The sequence below is a fragment of the Lepidochelys kempii genome, chromosome 5 (genome assembly GCF_965140265.1).
Source record: "Lepidochelys kempii isolate rLepKem1 chromosome 5, rLepKem1.hap2, whole genome shotgun sequence".
NCBI lineage: Eukaryota > Metazoa > Chordata > Testudines > Cheloniidae > Lepidochelys > Lepidochelys kempii.
The window spans coordinates 47368242-47390789 of record NC_133260.1 but is presented as its reverse complement, the minus strand read 5'-3'; the positions used below and the strand labels follow the sequence as shown (position 1 = coordinate 47390789).

Sequence of the window (22548 nt, the reverse complement as noted above, 5' to 3'; positions counted from 1 at the left end):
CAAGTAAAAGCAAGTAGAAGTGTGGGAAACACATGGTTACAAATGAAATTAAATCATAACATGCATTCTAGAACCTAGACTTAATTAACTAATCTCATGTCCTGTAGAGTATTGCTCCCCCAGAATCATCGCAGTGCTTTTCAGCCAGGCTGCTTATAACCCTCCTTACATGAGACAAGCATGCTGTCAGTTTGCCTCCTCAGTAAAGGACCCCCTGTATTTCTTTCCACCCCAGGATATACCAAACTATCCTTTGTCTGTATTCATAAACAGGCCCCTCCTTCCTGTTCGTTTAATCTCGTAGAATTTGCAGTTTCTTAGTTTTTGGCTCTGGCTCAGTATGCAAATAGGCATACATTGAGAGGTGTATAATATACAAATGACCAGACAGCAAGATAGATGGCTGTTACCTGTTGCCTGAAAGCAACATCTCCTAGGTAGGTCACCTCCTGGTGACCTGCTTAACACCAAGACTGTAAGAGCATAATTTTCAGTATAGATACCGAACTCCTTAAATATTACCTGTACATACATTTTTCAGTCATAATGATGACCACTGGGCTACTGGTTTTCAGTGGAGACCTCATATGCCTTCCCTCCCCCCCCCTTCGGTGAATGGTTGTCCAATATTTGACCCAGGGGATCCCTGTAAAATCCTCTGTGCCCTCTGCCAGATCGCACCAATGGGCCCCTGGTTTACACAGCCTCCATAGTGCTCCCAACCTCTTCTGACCTGGAAGCATGGGGTTGAACTCATTTTGAAATTTAGCTCTCCGCATGGAAGCATGCACCACTAGTGCTAGGTATCTTGGCAGAGCACTCTTTTTCTTAATTTGAGAAGCAGTGTTTTGTGAGTTGAACCCCAGGCTGGAATTTAGTCGTTCTAAGTTCTGATTCTGGCTTTACTGCTAATTTATGGTGTGGCCTCGGCCAAGTCACTTAATTTCTCTGTATCTCCGCTTCCTCCTCTGTTAAATGGAGACAATGCCTTCCCTGTCAGGGTGTCAAGGATTAGTTTGTACGGTGCTCTGAAAATGTAAACTTTTATATATACGAAGTATTCGCCTTTTGTCAACATTGGTTCACAATTAAGCTTTACAAGTTGCAGTAATGTCCTTAAGTACCTTGGATTTCTGTATGACGTTTACAAAATCTCTGTCCTTATGAGGTTCCAAACAACATTGTATCTATATACTTATTCTTTCAGTACTTCATTAAAATGAAGAGCAAATTAAATAAAATAGGCAGATGTTATATAATGTGTTTTTCACTTTAAAAGCATGCTCAATGGATCATGGAATAATGCTCATAAATGTTAAATATGTAATGTTGATAAAATTAAACTAGTACAGCACCTTGACACTGCTTGCAGTTCTAGATATCTAATATGTCTAGTAATGACCATTTAAAGCTATTGTAATGTAGCATCACTGTTCTCTAGGGGGCCCAGTTGGACTAATGAGAGAGTAAGAATAACAATTCTATTCTTTATTTTTTAGATCTTTTATCCCGAGACTACAGATGTCTATGATAGGAAAAACATACCTAAAATGATATACTGCATTCATGCACTAAGGTAACTAGTGATGGGGTGGGAGGAAATTTAGATTTGGTGACCAACTTTCAGGCCTATAGTTTCAAACTGGCTTCAAGTAACTGGTGTTCTTAACAAAAGGTAGTACTTTAAAACTTTAGTGTGTTAAGTTTATTGACTTTGTTCTGGGTCATGGGTTTTTGAATACAATGTAAGCCTGAATGAATTTATATTACAGCACTATTGGGCAAATACTTCTGAAATCGAAGTTTTTTTTAAAAAACTACTGAAATACATAGGAGGGCTGTCTGCATGAATCTCCTACAAACACACCATTTGGAAAGTTGAAGCATTTGTTTAAAATAAAAAAGCTGTTTGTGAGACCTCTTAATCTTGAGACCCTAAGTAAAAATCACCTTTTTAGAGCGATGGGAACTTCCTCCAGAACCTGATTAAAATTATAGGCTGTGCCCAACCTCTTGAAACTGTGTCACCGCACTAATTTCCCATTTCTACAAATAAGTGCTGGTACACTTAATTGAGCTTCCATGTTAAAACAATGCCAGTACAAATGTGTTGACCAGGGGAATGAAAATGAGGCACTTGAAGCTGTGCCTTGACACCAAATTAGAACTGTTGCCTTCCAAAGTGAAGTACATACATTCTTAATCATTCATACCCCCAATCTATTTTGCCTCAGGTTTTAAATGTTGGGCACATTTCTCTTATAGATATCTAGCTAGTTTAGTTGTAATGCAGTACAAAGCCAGGGAAGTTTTGGTTACATCACTATAGTGGAACTAAAAGCTTTTTCTGCCTTAAAAATTCTTCCTCTTGATGTTTAAAGTGTAAAAGTCTAGAACCTCTGTCTCTGACGTTCTGTCCGTGGTGGTGGTATTTGCAGACTAGACTCCTTCCTGGTTCTGTGAAGCTCTCTTGCCATCTATGGAAGCCTTTTCCTTCCATAACTTTTCTTAGTGTCAGGATTGTAAAGATGAGTTTTGGGCATCATTTGACTATTCTGTTTTGTCAACATTCATAGCTGAGCCATTTGGCATGTCAGTAGCCCTAGGAACTAGTAAATGTGCCATAGGTGAAATGTTTTACTTATAGCATAATTGTTGAAATCCTGCTCCTGCAGTCTTGTGTAAGAAGTGTGCCTAATACCAGTAAATAAGGTATACATCCAACATTTAATGTTTCTTTCCAAATGCTGGAAGTTTGGCCTTAGCAGTCATATAAATTCTTTTGCAATAAGTGTTGCCATTTAAATTATTGCATTTGGTGTAATATTAACTGGACAGCATCACAATGGTTACATAAATACAGGAGGGTAGCTATAGTCTAAAACTATGGAGCTGGTCTTTCTGTCAGTGAGTGTCTTGTGTAAGCTTGAAATGATTTCCTGAAGTGGACACATGGGGCTCTTAATATTAAGCAGCTTATAAAGAAATGGTGGGCTAAGTTCCATTTCGGTGATGTCATGATCTTTATTCAGATGTTCTCCAGACCAGGCTTTCAAATGGTTATATTTGCTGAAAGTAAAGACTTAATCAATTGTGGGATTGACTAATACTTTTTACCCATATTTCCTGTATCTTTTTTTTAAACATTTGCTTCAGCTTTGCATGTTGCTTGCAATAACAGTGTAACAATTAGTATTTTCCTTCTTGAGCTGTGTTTTGCAACGGTTTGGTTCTTGAGGTATTCATTTTCCCTTCTGCAGCCTGACCTTGGTCAGGATGCATGCCAAAACATCAGAGCTGATCCGTGTGGTTTCTTGCCCTTCATTCTCAATTTGTTTACATTTCACTTAAATCCTCCTTGCTATGGTACATATCAGCACAAAGTTACCACACTCAAATCTTAAAAACAAACAAAAAACAAAATGGTACTATCGGCTGGTGATTCTGTACCATGAATTGCCCACCCTTCCTTTTGACAGCATTTAACCCTTTGCTGCTTTGACTTGATGTGTAAGACGCAGGCATAAAGTCACTGCACTCTGTCCACATTTTCTCTGACCTCTTCTAAAATGCACCATGACCATGTGGTACATTTCTCTACTGTAATTGTCTTGCAGCTTAAGCCCCAAAGTCTGTCTTGCATTACACACACAGCTCCATTAAAATAACATTTAAATGCTTGAATTTGCCGCATTAAAGTTAAGAAATGCCAGAATTAAGGTTGGCTGTGTACCCTTAATTCATCCTCCTTGTGTATGCGCATTATGATAGTCTTTAATTACATGATCATATGTTTTTCTCCAAGACCCTTGATGGATTCAATACAAAAGGTGGATGGTGATCTGGGGGTAAATCATGGTTAAGGTTAAGATTTTTGTCACCATGACTTTTACTAAAAATAACCAACAGGTTGCAGGCAATAAACAAAAAATCACGGGAGCCTGTGCCCTGTCTTTCATTTTTAGTGTAAAAAAAAAAACTGGGAGTGAGAGGACTTGGGAGCAAAGGTAGAAATGTCAGCTGGAGCCCCATGGTGGGGGGACTGATAGCCTGAGCTCCACTGCCACGGGACGGGGGTGTGTGTGTGCGCGCGCGCGCGTGCATGGCACAGGCCAAAATCTGTGACTAAATTGTATCCGTAATCATGGTTGTACAGTGTGACAGGCTATGTTCTGTAGGACCCTATAGCCATTTGCTTCAGAACTTGGAAGGCATGTTTGAATGAGGCAGGGGATTGCAGAAGACAGGATGAACTCTTGCCTAAGGCAACTGAATGTTGCTCTGGAGTAGAACTGGATTCTATCCCTGCCTGTACTACAGCCCTCCTATGTGATGCTCGTCAAGTTGCTTAAACTAAACATTTCAGACGTGGCCACTAACTGTTGCTTGTTTTGTGAGAATCCACAATGTGAGATCCTAGTGTTTGATTTGCAGAAATGCTGAGCACTCTCAGCTGCTCCTGAAGTCAATGGGAGCTGTGCTTTAAAAGAATAATGCTAAGTGAATCAGGATCTCGTCACTTCAAACTGAGCACCCAAATTAATGGATGTTCTTGACTTTAATCTCTCTGTGCCTCGGTTCCCCATCTGTAAAATGGGATTAATGCCACCTCACAAATGTTGTGAAAATAAAATATTTGTGACAGCCATACTATAGTGATGAGCCCTACCAAAAAGCCCATGAGGAAACTCTGAATTCTGTATTTGGAGCAGGTGCCCAGTGATTTGAACGGTGCCCAGTGGATAAGGACTGTGACCACATATTGAACAATAAGGAGAAAACAAAATATTGACCCGCTGCTCATTAAGCGCATCCAGTTAGCGCATGGAATAAAGCAGGGGTTCTGTGGGGCGGGAAATGTGATCACGTAATTAAAGACTGTACCATAATGCATATGCACAAGAAGGCTGAATTAAGGATGCTTGTGCAACCTTAATCTGGCACTTAACTTTTGAGTGGTTGACTTTGAAACTGTAATAATGTTCTTTTAATATAACTTTTAGTCTCTCTAAATTCCTAGCTTTTAAAAAAAAAAGTCCAGTTGATGGAATTTGATGGTTTTTTGTTTGTTTTTGTTTTGTTTTGTTTTTTTTCGGGTTTGTTTTTTATGTTGATACTCACATGGCTAATGAGCTGGGTTTGAGTCTTTAGATCCGCAGCACATACCTCTGCCACTTGAGCTAATGGAGTAACTGATAGCAGTAGTTGGTTGTGACCATTTCAAGTTCCAAACTGCCTCACTTGAATGAAATGCTATGAATATTGATTCCTGCTCCTTAATAGGAGTACTCACTAATAAGGTTCCCAGTAAACATATGCCCCATGAGTAATCTATTAAATTGAGCCATTCCCACACAGTAAAATGTTTTTAAACTAACTGGCTTTAAGTCATTGTTCAGATGCACGTTTGTTAATATTCACATTAAAAATTAAGCCTTATTACAAAGAACATGCATTAGATATGCATGTTTTCCAGCGAATGTATTCCTTAATACAAAAGAAGGCAGTTGCATTCCTGACTACCCGTACATTTTTTTTTTAAACAAAATGAAAAGCAAGCTCCAAGCACCACCTTGTGGTAAACTCCTCCAAGCCGAGGAGAATAGACCATAGACCACATTACTCAACCATGTACAGTAGAACTGTAGTTTGCACAAGAGATTGAAATCGTACATTTATCTGCCATATTCCAAACCACTTCTGTTCTTTTGCAGTACTATATATTATACAGTGGTGACTGCTAAAAAGCCAGCATTTCCCCGGCTATCATGCCATTTTTTTATTGGACACTTCAGACAAGACAGAGGGCCAGTCTACACCAGAATCACTACAGCGGCTGCTCTGCTGTAGTTCTGCCCGTGCAGGCGCTCTATGCTGACGGGGGAGAACTTCTCCCGTTGATGTAAGGTTGCCCACAGGGGGCCTTAGATCAGTTTAACTGATGTCACTTGGCTTTTCCACACCCCGGAGCGACTTAAATTATACCTAAGTAAGTGATAGTGTGCACAAGCCCATAGTCCTGGCCTTAAAGAGGTTACAGCAAAAACCTTTCAAAACATGGCAAGGGAAGACTAACAAAAAAGCAGTTTGTGGTAAAAGGGAGGACTGGGCTAATGCAAAGAGACTGGGGTAGTTTGGGGCTTTTTAGGTGAATTTTAACTTTTTTTCATTTAATTGTTAATTTATTTAAGGCATTCTTGTAAATTGAGGGTGGCAGATGGAATGATTCCAAGTGTTGAAGCAATCTGAAGACTTCTGTGTGATGAGATATGAAGGTGGGATTGGATGTTGCAGTGACACCTGCTTCCTCTGTCCCAGTGGTGGTGGTGAAGAGGGGAGACGAAACCAGTGGTGTCCCTCTTAATTAGAACAGAAAATGTCTGTGGCCGCTGTTAACAAATACACTTAATAATGTCGTCTCCTGCAATTAACGGGCAACTGAAAAAAGACCGAATATGCTTGCTGCAATGTGTGGAGATGACATGGGGGTTGGGGCGGAGGTGCCTTTTTTAAAGGCAAAATAGCCTCCCCCTCTTATAAATATTTAGAAGTAAAGTGCCTTGTTTGAAATTTGAGCTTCACCCCACCAAAAAAATCACAAAAATATTAATTCTGTAGTCAAAATAAATTCTGGCAACTCCTGACTTTTTACATTAAAGGCCTTGCACATGGTCAGAAGATATGAATAAAGATGTGAATTTACTCAGCTGTTATCCAGATGGCACTATATAACTTTAAGAATAATTAATATGGGTTTTCTTGTTACACCAAAATGAAAATAATGGTTCCTGGAGAGCACTCAATTGCACTGAACTTTTTTCAGCTCTCTAAAAGCATAAGAGCACTTAGTAAGCTGAAGAGTTTGGTTGGGCTTTTTAAGGGGCTATTTGAGATTGAAATACTGAGCTCGCACGCTCGCGCTCTCTCGTTCTCGCTCAATATTAAATATGCTTAGTCTTAGGAAAACTAAGGTGAAACTTTTTCTTTAACTAAAAACATGTGGGTTCTGCAAACAGTATTCCTAATTTTGAATAGTGCATGTGAAAAGGACTACTATGTCTTCAATGCTGAGTGTCCAGACTTGGATTTGAAGCTGAATGTTGGAAATACCATCCAATATTTGCTGGTTACTGCATTCCAGCTTATATGGAACCATGCCCTTCACCTATTACTGTTTATATGGATCCAATAATATCTAAATTTCCTGTTGCAATACATAAACTAGACAATAGACTGATCCCAAATTGTAATTATTAGTTATAAAAACTTTCACTTAATTTTCATGTCATGGGATTCCTGATATATTAGCTTTTGAGTTTCACTTTACTAATTCTGTATTTTAAAGGGCTATTTTGTATGAATCCAGCATCAAGGATTTATCTTTGTGTGTACCTGTACCTCTCCCTTTCCATACAATGAAATATTTCAGTACAGGCAAAAAGTCTTGCATTCCATCTGTGTCCTGTCCCCATCCAAGAGAGCTCCTTGGAATATCTCCATCTTGTGAAGATTACTTCTCCTTCTCTACGCTCACACAGTTTACGATGCACCATAGAAAATAGTCTGATGGTCAAATTTATCCCATCTCTGTCCACAGAAGTCAATAGTTAAAGATGTGTTTAATGTAGTAACATTCTAATTCATAGATTCATAGATATTTAGGTCAGAAGGGACCATTATGATCATCTAGTCTGACCTCCTGCACAATGCAGGCCACAGAATTTCACCCACCACTCCTGCAAAAAACCTCTCACCTATGTCTGTGCTATTGAAGTCCTCAAATCGTAGTTTAAAGACTTCAAGGAGCAGAGAATCCTCCAGCGAGTGAACAGTGCCCCATGCTACAGAGGAAGGTGAAAACCTCCAGGGCCTCTTCCAATCTGCCCTGGAGGAAAATTCCTTCCCGATCCCAAATATTGCGATCAGCTAAACCCTGAGCATATGGGCAAGATTCATCAGCCAGATACTACAGAAAATTCTTTCCTAGGTAACTCAGATCTGCTGATCATCATCATAAGCACTGATTTGGTTCTATAAAAAGCAGGCATTTTATTGAATATGCAAGTTTCTGGCATTGTGACTTTAGTATTTTTCTTCTTTGCAGTTTATATCTGTTCAAACTAGGTATTGCACCACAGATCCAGGATTTACTGGGAAAAGTAGACTTTACAGGTAAGTCTGTTTTAATTAGTCATATTGTAGCTAATCTATTGCATCGATGAAACCTGCTAATGTTACTGTTTCTAACAACCTACTCTCTCTCTAATGTGAGTTTTTCCCTCTCCTCTCCCAACATTCTGCACACATCCTAATTGAAGCGATTGGGAGGCTGCTATTTTTTAATGAATGTCAGCCTTTGAAAGATGGTGGGGAAGGAATTTACATGGCACATTTGTTACGGTTTTGAAACTGAGTTTTTAGCCAAATGAAAAAACTAAGTTAACAAAGTCTTAGCTTTTAAAATTATAAATCAGTTTTAGTTCTGAGTGCTCGTGAAGTTCTGAGAACTTCATTCTGTTAATCGTTTCCAACTTTCCTTTTTTAATGTATAAATAGAGGAGGAAATCAGTAACATGCGAAAGGAGTTGGAGAAGTATGGTATACAGATGCCGGCTTTTAGCAAAATTGGTGGGATTCTGGCCAGTGAATTATCCGTGGATGAAGCTGCATGTAAGTCATCTTTACCATGTTTTCCACCTAATACCTGAATTGACCGTTTTTGCATAAGCTGTTGATGGTTTTGAGTCATTTCATTTAAAATATTACTTGGAAGTAACAGTTGTAGGTGGTAGTTAATATTTTTGATTCCTTGTCTAAATTACCATCATTTCCCATATTTGTTACCTTTTTAATAATTGTCAAGATGTGCACGTCTTGACTGAGTAACTGTTAAGTTATTATCATGAGGGTTTTTTTAATCTGTTTGTCTGAGAGTTCTTTGGAGCAGGGAATTGTACCTTCTTAGGTCTGTCTGACAAAAATAAAAGTTCATAATTCTTTTATTAACAATACAGATATCTAGCATTGGGCAAATTGGTTAATCTGTCTGCATTTCAGTTTTTTGTGAAATGGTATAGGCCAAAATCTTCTAACAAATTCCTAAAGGTAAAGTGTGGACTATAACATAAGCCTATATTTAACTTCAGACCCTTGTTAGAACAATTTTTTCTATGCCATTTCAGAGATACAAAACGGAGAACAGAGAAGTTAATTGTCTTACTCAAGCCATATAAGTGAACCAGTGATAGAATGAAGAATAGAACTAGAGGTTCTTCAAATGGCTCTGCATAATTCCATATATGGGTGCTGCACCACCTTATGCTGCCTTGCGGTAGAACAGTCTTCTAGCTCTCATGCTGCTCCTCCCCTCAGCATTACATTATTCTGAAAGTGAGGCTATATAGGGGGTGGAGCCCCCTCACCATGCAGTTCCTTCCAACCGAGTGCCATGAACAGATGTGAATCTCTAGTTTCTTTGGAACCAGAGCCTCTTTCTTCTTAGATAATTAGCATTCGCTGTTAGTGATTCCTTTTTAGGCCTGTGTTATGGTGGAACTTCAGAAGCAGAAAAGGCTGGATTTTAAGAAGTGCATTTCCTGCCTGGGCAGTGCCTCAAGTGCCCAGGCGAAGGTTGTTTGCCTTCTATCTGTGGGACTTGTACTCACAGAGCCAGAAAGGATAGGGAAACTCATTTACAGCTCCATCTCCTGAAGGAAACCCTTGACCCTAGACCAGACCGTCTGATTCTGAGCAACTCTACAGTCCAGGGTTGAAAAAAAACGAGTCTCTCCACCAGTTGGCACCAACAAAGGGCCAACAGGTTCCAAGAGGCTGCACCCACATCCAGGACTGGATCTGATCCCTGCCAATCCCTCAGTTAAGCCTCTGAGGCTACATGTGGCTGAACTGAGGGCCACATGGCCAGAGACCACTGCACCAGTTCCAGAAGAGAGCAAGAGACAGTTCAGCTATCCTCACTGGTGCTGTGCCTCATGCCTCCCACTTCTCTGACCCTGGTGGAACCTCTGCAGCTTCAGGACCAGGATGAGCTTCAGCATCCCCTTCCAGATCTAGGGGTCATTGATGCACCAGAACTGGGGTCATCAGTGCCTTTGGTGGTGGTGTGACAGTTGGCACTGAAAAGAGAGGCAAAAGGACAAAGGGCCTGTTAGCAGTGCTGGTTCCCATGCATTAGAGCTATCTGATCCAGACAAGGTGTCTACAGCACTGAAATGCAGACTTGATCTGCCCTTAGCATCAGTAGTGAGGGAGCTGGACTTGCGTATAACACTGGATCCGATATCATCTCAATCATCAGTTCCACTGTCTGTTCCTGCTTCGGCTTCCATTTCAGATCCAGCTACATCATTGGTTCCAGAAAGTTCTGTCACCATGGCAGCCCAGGTTCACCTTCCGACATATTGAGCAGTGTGTGAAATGCAAGAGCTCTAAGAGGTGTCATGTTTCTCTGATTCCAAGATCCTCTTTTTCATCTCCTGCTAGGAAGAAGAGGCTAGAAGATATTGAGTCTCCTTTTATGGATCCTTCTATGATCTCTCCTCTTAGGACCCCTGCAGGGTTTAGACAAAGAGCTGGTTCCTCCATATCTCCCACTGGACCTCTTGTTCCTGGCTCATTCTATCTCTGATCTGGATTTCTAACAAGGAAAATAGAGGAAGAATGCAGAGACTGATAGCATGCTTTGGACATCCCTTTGTCCCTCCTATGCCCAATGTTTTCCCAACATTTTCCCAAATCCTAGTTACTGGGGAGACTGGTGGTCCTGGGGCCCGTGATCTTATTGAGGGCCACCTCAGGAACTTTTCAGGTACCTTTTGCATAGATAGAGGGGTAATGTCTGAACTACTAAGGATTTGGCAGCCCAGAGGTCCTTGAAATTGATTCTTCCTGATCTGCTGACTTTTCAGGCAATTATGCCTAAAGTTTTGTCTGAGGGAGGAGATGGAGTAGCTCTCCTTTTTGAACAGGAGCAGATGGGTATGGATTATGAGCCAGATCGGTCACCCAAAGAACGCTTCAGCATCGCCCTCCACTTGAGTACGCTATGTAGTTCCACGGTCTGGGGTACCACATACTTTCCACCTTGAATCTGCTTGCAGTGCCTGTGAAAGGGACTTCCCATTCAGTGTTTAATTATCCTTGGTGCTACAGTTAAGAGTAGGATATCCTTACGCATTTTGGATGGACTGTACAGGCTGCTCAATCAGTGTGTGCCTCTCTGCATCTGGTTAACTCCAGAGAAGGTGAACAAACTGTACCAGATAACCTTTGGAGGTTTTTCTTGCTTTCAAACCATCCTATGCCTAATTCCCTTGTGATGGCTGCTACAGTAATAGGGAGAAATCTGGACAGAAACACTTAACACCAGCTGATAAAGAAGGCAAAAATCAACTCACTGGGGGGAAAGGTGTTCTCCTCATCCCTTGGTATTAGGGAGCAAATTACCGAGTGTCTGGATGACTAGAGAAGGTTGGCTAATGCCATCTTGGCCCTGGGTCAAAGTGTGGCTAAACGTTCCCTCTGAACCTCTTGTGTTTCAAACTCTTATGCAAGAGCATTGGCATCTACTATGCCTATTAGGAGACATTCATGGCCTCATTCCTCATCCCTAGCTATGACACCAGATTGAAGCAGGAGGAGATCTACTTTAAAGGTGAAGGTCTGTTTAGTGAAAAAGCAGACACAAATTATTGGAAAAATTTGAAGGTCATGAGATTGACACCTCCATTCTCTGGTCCTAATTCCCTCTGCAATAAGGTGAGCCTCTGCTCCCTCCTTTCTGGTAGCAGATGCAGTCCTTCCTCCTCCTATTTTTCAACAGATCAGACACAGCAGCAGCATGCAGTTTCTCAGAGTCAGTATAGAAAAAGGCCTTTCACGCAGGTCTAAACCTAAACAACTTTCTTCCTCCTCGCGCAACCTCAAGCCCTAGTTTTGATGAGATGATACACAGTCAGGAACCAGTCAACCAGGACTGACCTATCCCTGTATTTCGAGACAGGCATTAAACAAGTACATTTGGAAATTTTGGTTCCGTAAATTGGCTCCAGCTACCATAATCCCTTTGTTGGTCATGATTGATTCTTGGCTCTCTAAGACATGTATTTTTATACTTTAAATTCATCATAATCATCACAAGTGCCTTTGATTTGTGGTGGCCAGATGCTGCTTCCAGTATCAGGTGTTCCTGTTTGGCCTTTCCTTGGCTCCCAGAATTTTTACAAAATGCCTCTTTGCAGTAGCGGATCATCTGAGGAATCGGGTTATTTTTGTTTACACCTGTTTAGACAATGGCATACTGAAGGCCTCTATGTACGAGGGTCTGTTAAACTAGATTATCTTTGCGACCAACCTTTTTTCAGATCTAGGACTCTCTCAATCATCCGAAGTTGATCCTCTGCCCTTCACAAAGGCTTCGTTTTATAGGTGAAGCTTAGTTACTTGTAAGGCACTAAAAAGATTTCCAAGTATTTAACTGCAAAGTAATATCATGACAAGTTGTTCCATAATTAACTTAAACTTTAAAATTCTCAGACCCTAAATTTTAAAATACTAAGAGTAAAAATTCTTTTTGGGGTCTTATGGTAGCCACTACCTACGTGACCCCATTTGCCTATCTAAGAATGAGAGGTATGCAGCACTGGATGTCTGAGTTCTACAGAACAACTCACTTGTTGATCACCCATACCTTAGACTATCATAACCTCCCTAGATTTGTGGTCAGTCCAAATGACTGCTCAGGTGCGTACAGTTAAATCCGCTGGGACCATCCCAGTCAGTGACTTCAGAAGCATCAACCAAGGGCTGGGTGGGATGCAGTGCATTGGAATTATTTGACGACTCAAGGGCACTGCTCTGCTTAAGAGAAAACCCTGCACCTCAATGTATGGGAATTTAAGAGATGTTCATCTGACTCTCAAGTTTTTCCTCCCCCACCTGCAGCAGAGGGTTGTGCAAGTGATTACAGACAATACATCATTAATGCAGTCTACCGACAAGCTGCCTGGGGGGGTGGGATACAAGGCTGTGGCATTGGAGTATTTTATCATGTCATTTACCTGTGGCCCTACATCTAGCATTGGTGCAGCTGCGCAGGTGTAAATTTGTAGTGTAGACCTGCCCTGAGAGTGCTCTAGCTCAGTGGTTCTCAAGTTATCTGATATGGGGGACTGGCAATTTTTTTTCTCCAATGTGCGCGCAGACAGGCAGCCGATGGCTCGTGGACCGGAGCCGGTCTGCGGACCCCACTTTGAGTAGCACTGCTCTAGCTGATGCTGCTAGAAGATTATTCTACCTCAAGGCACCACAAGGTGGTGCAGTTACCCATAAGTGTGAATATGCAGAGCCGTCTCTAAGAACCCTGCTTATAGGTAAGTAACCTTCATTTAAGTTTACACACGCACACGGTAGAAAATTTTGGCTAACTAACATAGTTAATACTTTGGCCCAAGTATTTCCTGCACCAGTCCCACGAGGAGCGTGAGCATGCTGAAAAACTCATGAAGCTGCAGAACCAGAGGGGCAGTCGCATCATTTTGCAGGACATCAAGAAACCAGATCGTGATGATTGGGAGAATGGGTTGACAGCAATGGAGTGTGCCTTGCACCTGGAAAAGAATGTGAACCAGTCACTCCTTGATCTGCACAAGCTGGCAACTAACAAGAATGACCCTCATTTGTCTGACTTCATTGTCTGACTTAGTTATTTGTAAGGCACTAAAAAGATTTCAGATTAATTAAGTGCAAAGTAATATGACAAGCTTAAATTTTAAAACTTTCAGACCCTAATTTAAAACACCCTTTCCTACATTTGTATTGGCTTGTACTGTGTATTTTGGTACATGATTCTGCAAATGTAGCTTTTAAAATATAATCTATAGGGAGAAAAAAAAATCTGGATAAGTAAGTCTATCAGCCTTACACATTTTCTGAGGTTCAGTTACGGTCAAACCTGTTGGATTTTTTTTTAACAGTAAATTTCCTTCCTCCCCTGGAGATAAAAGGGCCATAACTTCCTTTCCCAAAAGCTTTTTATAAAGTGTACTCTTTTTCCTCTTAATTCTGAGGCATGTTTCTTAAATTCTTTGAAGTAGTCTTTCCTGATGCTGGCTTCTGTTCCCTAGGCTGGGAATGGGCTCCAGAGAAGCACATTCTGGTCAAGAGGAGGAAATAGTTGCTGTACAGTGGAAACCTCTGACAAATTAAGTCTATTAACAAAAAGTTCAGTGTAGAATTTAATTGCGTTCTTAGGAGGAGGAGAGTAGCTAATGTGGTGCCCCAAGGTTTAGTATGCAAAAAAGGGAAAAAATGGAAAGATATTCAGGGCTCAGTCATGGATGCTGAGGGCTCTTCTTGTGCTATTGGAGGATCATAAACATTAGAGACTGAAAAGACCAATTAAGTCTCTTTCCTATTAATGCTGGATTATTTCTCTGGAGAAGATTTTTCTAGTATTTCTTTTATCCAGACTATTTTAAAGTTAAGTGGGGCTTCCACTTCTTTGCTTGGGAACTAGTTCCCCAGTCTCTTACTTGTTTATCTTTCTGCTATCTTGAACAGTCTGGGACCAGACAACAATAGATGAGCATTGGAACTTCTACACAAACCTTTTTTCACAAGGCTATGTAATTTGAGGAAGGTTTAAATCCATGACTTCCATCATGACCAAAGAGCTTTTTTTTAAGTGCTTTTTCTGTTGAAATAAGATGACAAAATACTCTTCAAACCTCTGCAGATTTAAACACTATCCTGTCCTATACTGGTGATTACAGCTACATTCTGACTTTTCTGTAGATTGGCGAGTCCCAAAAAGTTAAACTATGGTGAAACATGATCAAATACAGTGGAACCCTGATTATCCAATCTAGTTGGGACCGGGGCCAGATCATGTAACCCAAAATCCAAATAAACTGGAGAATGGGTGGTGGGTGCTCTGGCCCCGCCACCTGGGACTGACAGTCTAAATGGGCTTCTACTGGGTGATATTCTAAAAAGCAATAAATTAAGCCTTAAGAACAGAGAATTGGTAACACTAATTTTTGTGTGATCCAGAAACACTTTCTCATTGGCTCTCCTTTTTAAAGTTTTGGATCTTATCCATCTTTTTCAGTGCATGCTGCAGTCATTGCAATTAATGAAGCTATTGAGAAGGGAGTAGCAGATCAAACACTTGTAACTCTGAGAAATCCAAATGCAATGCTGATGAATGTGGATGAGGACCTTGCACAGGAGTATCAGAAAGAACTCCTGGAAGCTAAAAGGAGAAAAGAGGAGAATGCAAGACTGAAGGTATTGAAACATATTTGGAATTAATTGACATTCTTAATTTTGTATTGCTGTCTAAAAAGTGTGTATGCAAACTTCTAAAAAGGATTATTCTAGGATTGCATTAATAAGCTAGTGTATTCAAGATAAACTAGGTGAATGATTGTCAGTATAGAAAATTGATCACAATGGTCCCTTTGGTCTTGGAATCTATGAAATAAACAGGCTGGAGGCAAATGTGTTCCAGGTACATTCGTGTGTTATGCGTACAAACACAAAATATTTGAGATGTGTAAGGATTATAAAATTCTTCTATTTTAGAATCCAAAAGATGTTTATTTTTTTTCCTTTACATACTGTGTAGAAACAAAGTTTGTTAACCAAAAGTTTATATAAAAATGTAATGTTTTAAAGGTACCTTTTTCTGGGAGTAAAACATAATTAAGTATAGCATTCTATTCAATAGAATTTTCCATTAATACAAAATTGCGCTTGCATCTTTCATTTCACAGCAACAGTTTCAATTTGAGAAGAGAGGCTTTGATCAAAATATACACAACGTTTTACAATTAGCAGAGGATGCTTTAAATATAACTCTTTTCCTAGGGAGTGCAAATCTTCCTATTGTGGTTGATAAAGTTTAACCGCTCATACTACAGTGGCTATTCTACCATCTGAAAATATCTGTGTGTTCAACTTTGTGAACCAGTAAGGATTTTGTTTTTAGAATGGCTCAATTTCAGAAGAGGAAAGAGATGTGTATGAAGAATTGCTGACACAAGCCGAGATCCAAGGCAATATCAATAAGATCAACAGTAAGTAATTCTAGTTTCTTCTGGAAGTGGGCATATCGTATCTACCAGTTATGTATTTCTTTGTGTCAAATTCCAGATAAAATTATTACTTTTGCAGACAGAGCTTTTAAAAAGTGGCAAATGTTTGGCAGTGTTACAAGGGGTACTTTCAGTGTTGGGGGGCATCTTGCTGCTTTTTTTCCCATTATTAGTCTTTTGGAATAATACCTTTTTTTTCTGTTGTTGCTGAGATCAGACTCCTCAGTTCAGAAGCCAGTTGGTTTCACCTGCTTTGTTTCCTTATGTTTTTGTCCATTTCCACTGGCTGCAGAATACGGTACGTTTTGACCCCTCTTTTTAGATAGACTTGAGATTCAGGCTTAGGCCCCGACCCTGCAAATGATGAGTGTGGGAGGACCCTTATGCCTGCTTGCACTCCCTGTGGACTCTGTTCGAGGCTTTTGTAGGATTGGAGCCTTAAAATAGAACCCTCTGCTGGATAAAAACTGCAACTGACTGGCTTGTACAAAGAGAGGTAGATAGATAACAAGCAGCAATTGAAATTTTTTTTGCACAAAAAATGTTTTTTTGCCGTTTGTAAGCATTGTTTTCCTTTCAGTTCACGTAGCTTTAGTCCAAGTGAATGAGGCTATTGACAGGCAAGATGAAGTGGCATTGATAGCAGGTTTGAACCGTCCTGCTTTGAGCTTGTCTGGAGTTCTGCAGCAAAATTCCTCATGGTACCTAGCACAATTGTGTGACTGTAAAGAGCAGAAAATGCAGGTAATTGAATGGAATGTATGCTAGTATGATACTTGAGTTTGCATTTTTCTCTACTTTAAAATAGAAGTGACGACATCCCAAACCCTGCAGTCTGAACTCTACTGTTTTATGAAACAGTAAAGAATTTTGTAAAAGTATTTTAAATTAATATTTTCCTAAACGATACAAAACTAGATGCATTTGCTGTAAAGAGCATGATGCATGGGAAAAAAGCTGCTAAGTGAGAGATAAAGGAAATATATATGTATATATAAGTCCCTTAATACAAAGCTCATCTTGGGAACTAAACGTCTTACGAGTTTAGTATAGCAAAAAGGTAACGTTGACCTAAACAATGGTGAATGAAGACCATTATAGAGAACATCTGGATTAAGGCAAAAATCTGTAATTTTAAAAGTGAGTTGGAAGTTTATGGAAAAACAAACACTATTCTTCAGTACGCCATTGTATTTGGTATTCAGCCAACATCATGGTCAATTCATAGTGGAATATTTTCCCTTCCCCTGCAAATTTAAAAAGCATAATGAAGTCCTTTTTTTTTTTTGTCTATCTGTTAGCTAGCAGGGGTTCCAATTTTGCTCGACAAAAGTGAGATACAGAAAGAAGTTAGTGTTGCCAATGAGGAAGCTGAGGCTCTCAAGCTTAGTGAGTAAATGTTTTAATACTTGTTTTCATAATCACCATTTCATTACTCTTAATCAAACTGAAGAACTAAATCCACCTTTTTTGCATGCAAACAAGATTCCTTTATACGTTGAAACCACATTGCATTTTATTTTTGCTACTGCTCTTTTCAATGTCACAATTGCCAAGTCACCAATCTGCCACTTTAGACATGCATTATTTTATCTGAAGTAGCTAACGCTTTTCTTGAATATTTTCAGCTACTAGTGGACAGACATGGCTAAAACGGAACATAATGCATGGCTTGTGTAAATACTCTTTTTTTTAAATAGTCTTAATCTCTCTCAAAAGGAAATTTATTTACATCTCATCTGGGTTAAAAGTAAAATGATCACATTGAAGAATAGCTTGCAGTCATATGCAGCAGAGGAAACTAGATTATTTATTTTTCATTTTAAAATATTTTACACTTTTTAAAAAATCTAGTCTGTCAGCCTTCTTAATGTTTTAGTACACAATGGATCTACAATATGTTGACTAATGTTTTATTTTTGAAAAATTATAGTTAAGGGGGTTCTAAATTTTCAGCAACACATCTATTGGCAATTGCCTCTCTGGCATTCTTTGTCTGCTAGGAGCTTCAGCTTTGAATAAACTGCTGTCATTTCATGTCTGTGGCATGTATTAGGGGCTGTTTTGTCTTCTGTCATTTAATATTTTTAATTCAGTCAGTCTAATTGTTCTTCTGATGCTATGCAAAAAGGTAGTTATAAGCCTAGTTTGTTATGCTATAATATGTAGACATGCATATTTTATATAGCATCCAAGTCTCTTTTATAGCTGGTGATTTGGATTTTAGAATGATCCAGACATGATGTATAGTATTTCCTTCTAGGAGACCCTTGCTCTTCGGTAATGGAAAACTATGAGAGGTAGTGCTATTTATTAGTATAGCTCCATCAGTGTCTTGGAGTAGGAAAAATGGGTTTGTTTCCTCTGGATGAAAAAAATAAATGCCATGACATCGTGCTACCCACACAAGTTCATGTGGCAGGGAGAATTTCAATTCAGTTTTACTTCTAACCCATATTGATCAGTTTTCATTAGGGGAAAGCAGGTAAACAAATAAAACTAGGACCTTCAAGAGGAGCCAATTGAGGGTACCTATTAAAGAATGCCGAGAGCAGAGGCAAGCTGACCAAGGTACAAACTAAATGTGACCGTACCACTGAAGCTGCAACATGCATGATAAATGTCCAAGAACTTGGTAAATGCATGTCATAAATATAAAGGGAAGGGTAAACCCCTTTGAAATCCCTCCTGGCCAGGGGAAAGCTCCTCTCACCTGTAAAGGGTTAAGAAGCTAAAGGTAACCTCGCTGGCACCTGACCAAAACGACCAATGAGGAGACAAGATAGGGGCATAGCGAGCAGATCGAGGGACGTGATCATTCCCCTCTATTCGACATTGGTGAGGCCTCATCTGGAGTACTGTGTCCAGTTTTGGGCCCCACACTTCAAGAAGGATGTGGATAAATTGGAGAGAGTCCAGCGAAGGGCAACAAAAATGATTAGGGGACTGGAACACATGAGTTATGAGGAGAGGCTGAGGGAGCTGGGATTGTTTAGCCTGCAGAAGAGAAGAATGAGGGGGGATTTGATAGCTGCTTTCAACTACCTGAAAGGGGGTTCCAAAGAGGATGGCTCTAGACTGTTCTCAATGGTAGCAGATGACAGAACGAGGAGTAATGGTCTCAAGTTGCAGTGGGGGAGGTTTAGATTGGATATTAGGAAAAACTTTTTCACTAAGAGGGTGGTGAAACACTGGAATGCGTTACCTAGGGAGGTGGTAGAATCTCCTTCCTTAGAGGTTTTTAAGGTCAGGCTTGACAAAGCCCTGGCTGGGATGATTTAACTGGGAATTGGTCCTGCTTTGAGCAGGGGGTTGGACTAGATGACCTTCTGGGGTCCCTTCCAACCCTGATATTCTATGATTCTATGATTCTAAGATACTTTCAAAAGCTGTGAGGAGGGAGAGAAACAAAGGGTCTGTGTCTGTATGCTGGTTTTTACTGGGGATAGACCAGGAATGGAGTCTTAGAACTTTTAGTAAGTAATCTAGCTAGGTATGTGTTAGATTATGATTTCTTTAAATGGCCGAGAAAAGAATTGTGCTGAATAGAATAACTATTTCTGTCTGTGTATCTTTTTTGTAACTTAAGGTTTTGCCTAGAGGGGTTCTCTATGTTTTTGAATCTAATTACCCTGTAAGATATCTACCATCCTGATTTTACAGGGGGGATTTCTTTATTTCTATTTACTTCTATTTTTTATTAAGTCTTCTTGTAAGAAAACTGAATGCTTTTTCATTGTTCTCAGATCCAAGGGTTTGGGTCTGTGGTCACCTATGCAAATTGGTGAGGCTTTTTATCCAACATTTCCCAGGAAAGCGGGGGTGCAAGTGTTGGGAGGATTGTTCATTGTTCTTAAGATCCAAGGGTCTGGGTCTGTAGTCACCTAGGCAAATTGGAGAGGCTTTTTACCAAACCTTGTCCAGGAAGTGGGGTGCAAGGTTTTGGGAAGTATTTTGGGGGGAAGGACGCGTCCAAACAGCTCTTCCCCAGTAACCAGTATTAGTTTGGTGGTGGTAGCGGCCAGTCCAAGGACAACGGGGGGAATATTTTGTACCTTGGGGAAGTTTTGACCTAAGCTGGTAAAGATAAGCTTAGGAGGTTTTTTCATGCAGGTCCCCACATCTGTACCCTAGAGTTCAGAGTGGGGGAGGAACCTTGACAATGCATTTGTGCACTGTGAACATAAATTCATAATATCAGAGTTGCATGCTCAGTTCCTTAGCATGGAAGTCATCAAAGCCAGTTGATGGCTGCAGATTTTGATGCCATTTTTTGCTGGCTTTCTGGAACTTTTTTATTTTGAAGCTGCTATATGCTGTCTGCAAGGCAATAGCCTTTATTTTTTTTACCTCAAGAATGGCTAAAATATTTATCATACAGAACAAAATGCCCACTAGGACTCCTCCCCATTTATTTCTAGTGTCCTGGGGCCAATGTACTCAGGCTCCAGGGGTTTGAACTGCTCAGTGTCTTCCAATCAGTCAGGTTCTCCCTATTGTGGACAGAGCCCATTGCTAGCATAGACCGGAGTAGATGGTGGTGGAAGCAGGCCCTGGTTACACACAGACCCAGGTGGAGGGTGGGCCTGAAGAGTAGCAGGGTTGGGGAGGACATGTGACTAATTTTAAACTGCATCTGACATTGACATTGCCTGTCCCAGCATGACTGCTCTCATCATAGGGTTGGTGAAGAGATCTACAGAGAAGTCATAGTTCAATCCCACCTGTCCCTGGTACTCAGACTGAACTAAGAGAAATAAGTCACTCCTCCACTGGGAAGCATTCAAAGGGGGATAAGCCCCTTAAACGTAAAGATCATTCCTCAGAGGTTGATAGCCTGCTGTCTGTGAAGGACACTGCTGGACCAGAAGTCTAGCTTCCACTAACAGCTCTGCCCTCCTAAGATCATATAGTCGTGGTACCTAAGATAGCAAGAAAAACTTCAAGATCAAGAACCTGGCACCTCACCTTTCCTCCTCCGGGCTCCAATTCAGCAAAGACCTTACGTAACATCTAATTTTAAGCGTAAGAGGAGTCCCACTGAAACCAGTGCCATTACTGTGTTTATATTTAGGTATGTGTGTAAGGTCTGTGCTGAAGCAGTGCCTAAAGTTCCCAATGTCTATCATGTTGGAAAGAGTCCTAAGATACAGAGAGAGAAATCCCCAGAAGTCTTAACTTTCCAAACCTCTGGGTGGCCATATCAGTGAAATGTCGTTCCAGAGTGTCTCTGGGTTTTTTTGTTTTTTCAAGTGGTCTTTTTTGTAAAGAGTTGTAGACTGGGTACTTGAACTCACAAGCCAGACTGAAAGCTGATGGAAGAGCATAGGCAAAGTCTGAATCCTCTTCCTGCTATTCTGGAAGCCACTATCCAAAAAGCCTAGATAAGCTCTCTTGTATTTGGGGTACATACTCACTTCAAAAGCCATATAATAGAAATTGCCTGTTGCTACCCTATTCTCTGGCATCACAGCCTCCCCTACCAGTTTGTTTTCCAGCCCTCTCACCCAAAGTAAGCAGTGGGTGAGTCAGAAGAGCATGGCTTGGTTGAAGATGGAAGAATGGCTGTGATTTTTCTCTTACCCCCTTCCCCGCCACCAGCAGCACATCTCAAGTGCCCTGTCTTGCCTTCCTTGGAATAGGCACCCTATTTTTTAACCAGAGCTGGTTATCCTACTCAAAAGACGACTTTACACGTTTTTTTCCCTCTCTGGGATTTTAGCCTTTTTTTTTTAAAAAAAAAATTCAAGACTGAAGTCAATGTGCTTAACTCTTCCATGGAGGATATGTTACGTTTCCTTCAGGTTAGCCTCAACCAGGTTTGTGACCATCAACTCCTTCAAAGTTGTGACTGGTGCAGTTAGGAGGACTGTAAGTTACAGTAATTGCAATTTCTTTGGCCTACAAGATGAGATCTCTTGGGCATCGGTTGTGTGGCCCTAGGTGTGTGTTTTAACCCACAGGTTTTGTTATTGTTGTTATTTTAGAGGCCAGTTCTGAGCTCACTCAGGGATATACTTCACCTGTATTGGAGGAGGAGGAATACATTAAATGTCACTAACAGTTTTCCTTATTTAACAATCTTTTAGATTGGCTTTCCCCCAAAGTAATTTAATACCATTTTAGTTACAGTGCTTGTGGTGGCTATTGAAATTCAGTCATGTTTCCTTATGAAAAAAATTAGACAAGTGCACATAAAAAGGGGAGAGAATAGCAAAAGATAAGATGAAGCTTCTGTTTCTGTTTTACTCACAGTTTAGCTGATGGAGAATTCCAGTCCCAACAAGTGAGCCACTATGGAACTTAGCCTGGTAAAAAGTTTGCCATTAAGGCATTGCTTTTAGCTTGTCTTTGTTGGTCACATTGGTGCTGCAAGTGTAGACTTGTCCTTCCTAGCTGTGTTGGACTCTTACTAAAAGGGGGAAAAATG

General features: G+C 40.4%; 1 protein-coding gene across 4 annotated transcripts in view; it reads left to right on the top strand.

Moving 5' to 3' along the window:
- IQGAP2 (IQ motif containing GTPase activating protein 2) overlaps window positions 1–22548 on the top strand; it is a 229954-nt gene that overhangs the window by 122716 nt on the left and 84690 nt on the right. For 3 of the 4 annotated variants that reach the window (XM_073344187.1, XM_073344188.1, XM_073344186.1), the window contains exons 5-11: window positions 1500–1576; window positions 8105–8172; window positions 8557–8670; window positions 15131–15309; window positions 16013–16100; window positions 16699–16862; window positions 17420–17507. In XM_073344187.1, coding sequence (XP_073200288.1) covers window positions 1500–1576; window positions 8105–8172; window positions 8557–8670; window positions 15131–15309; window positions 16013–16100; window positions 16699–16862; window positions 17420–17507 — 778 coding nt within the window. The remainder of the gene's footprint in view (window positions 1–1499; window positions 1577–8104; window positions 8173–8556; window positions 8671–15130; window positions 15310–16012; window positions 16101–16698; window positions 16863–17419; window positions 17508–22548) is intronic. The other variant, XM_073344189.1, reaches the window with a different exon arrangement.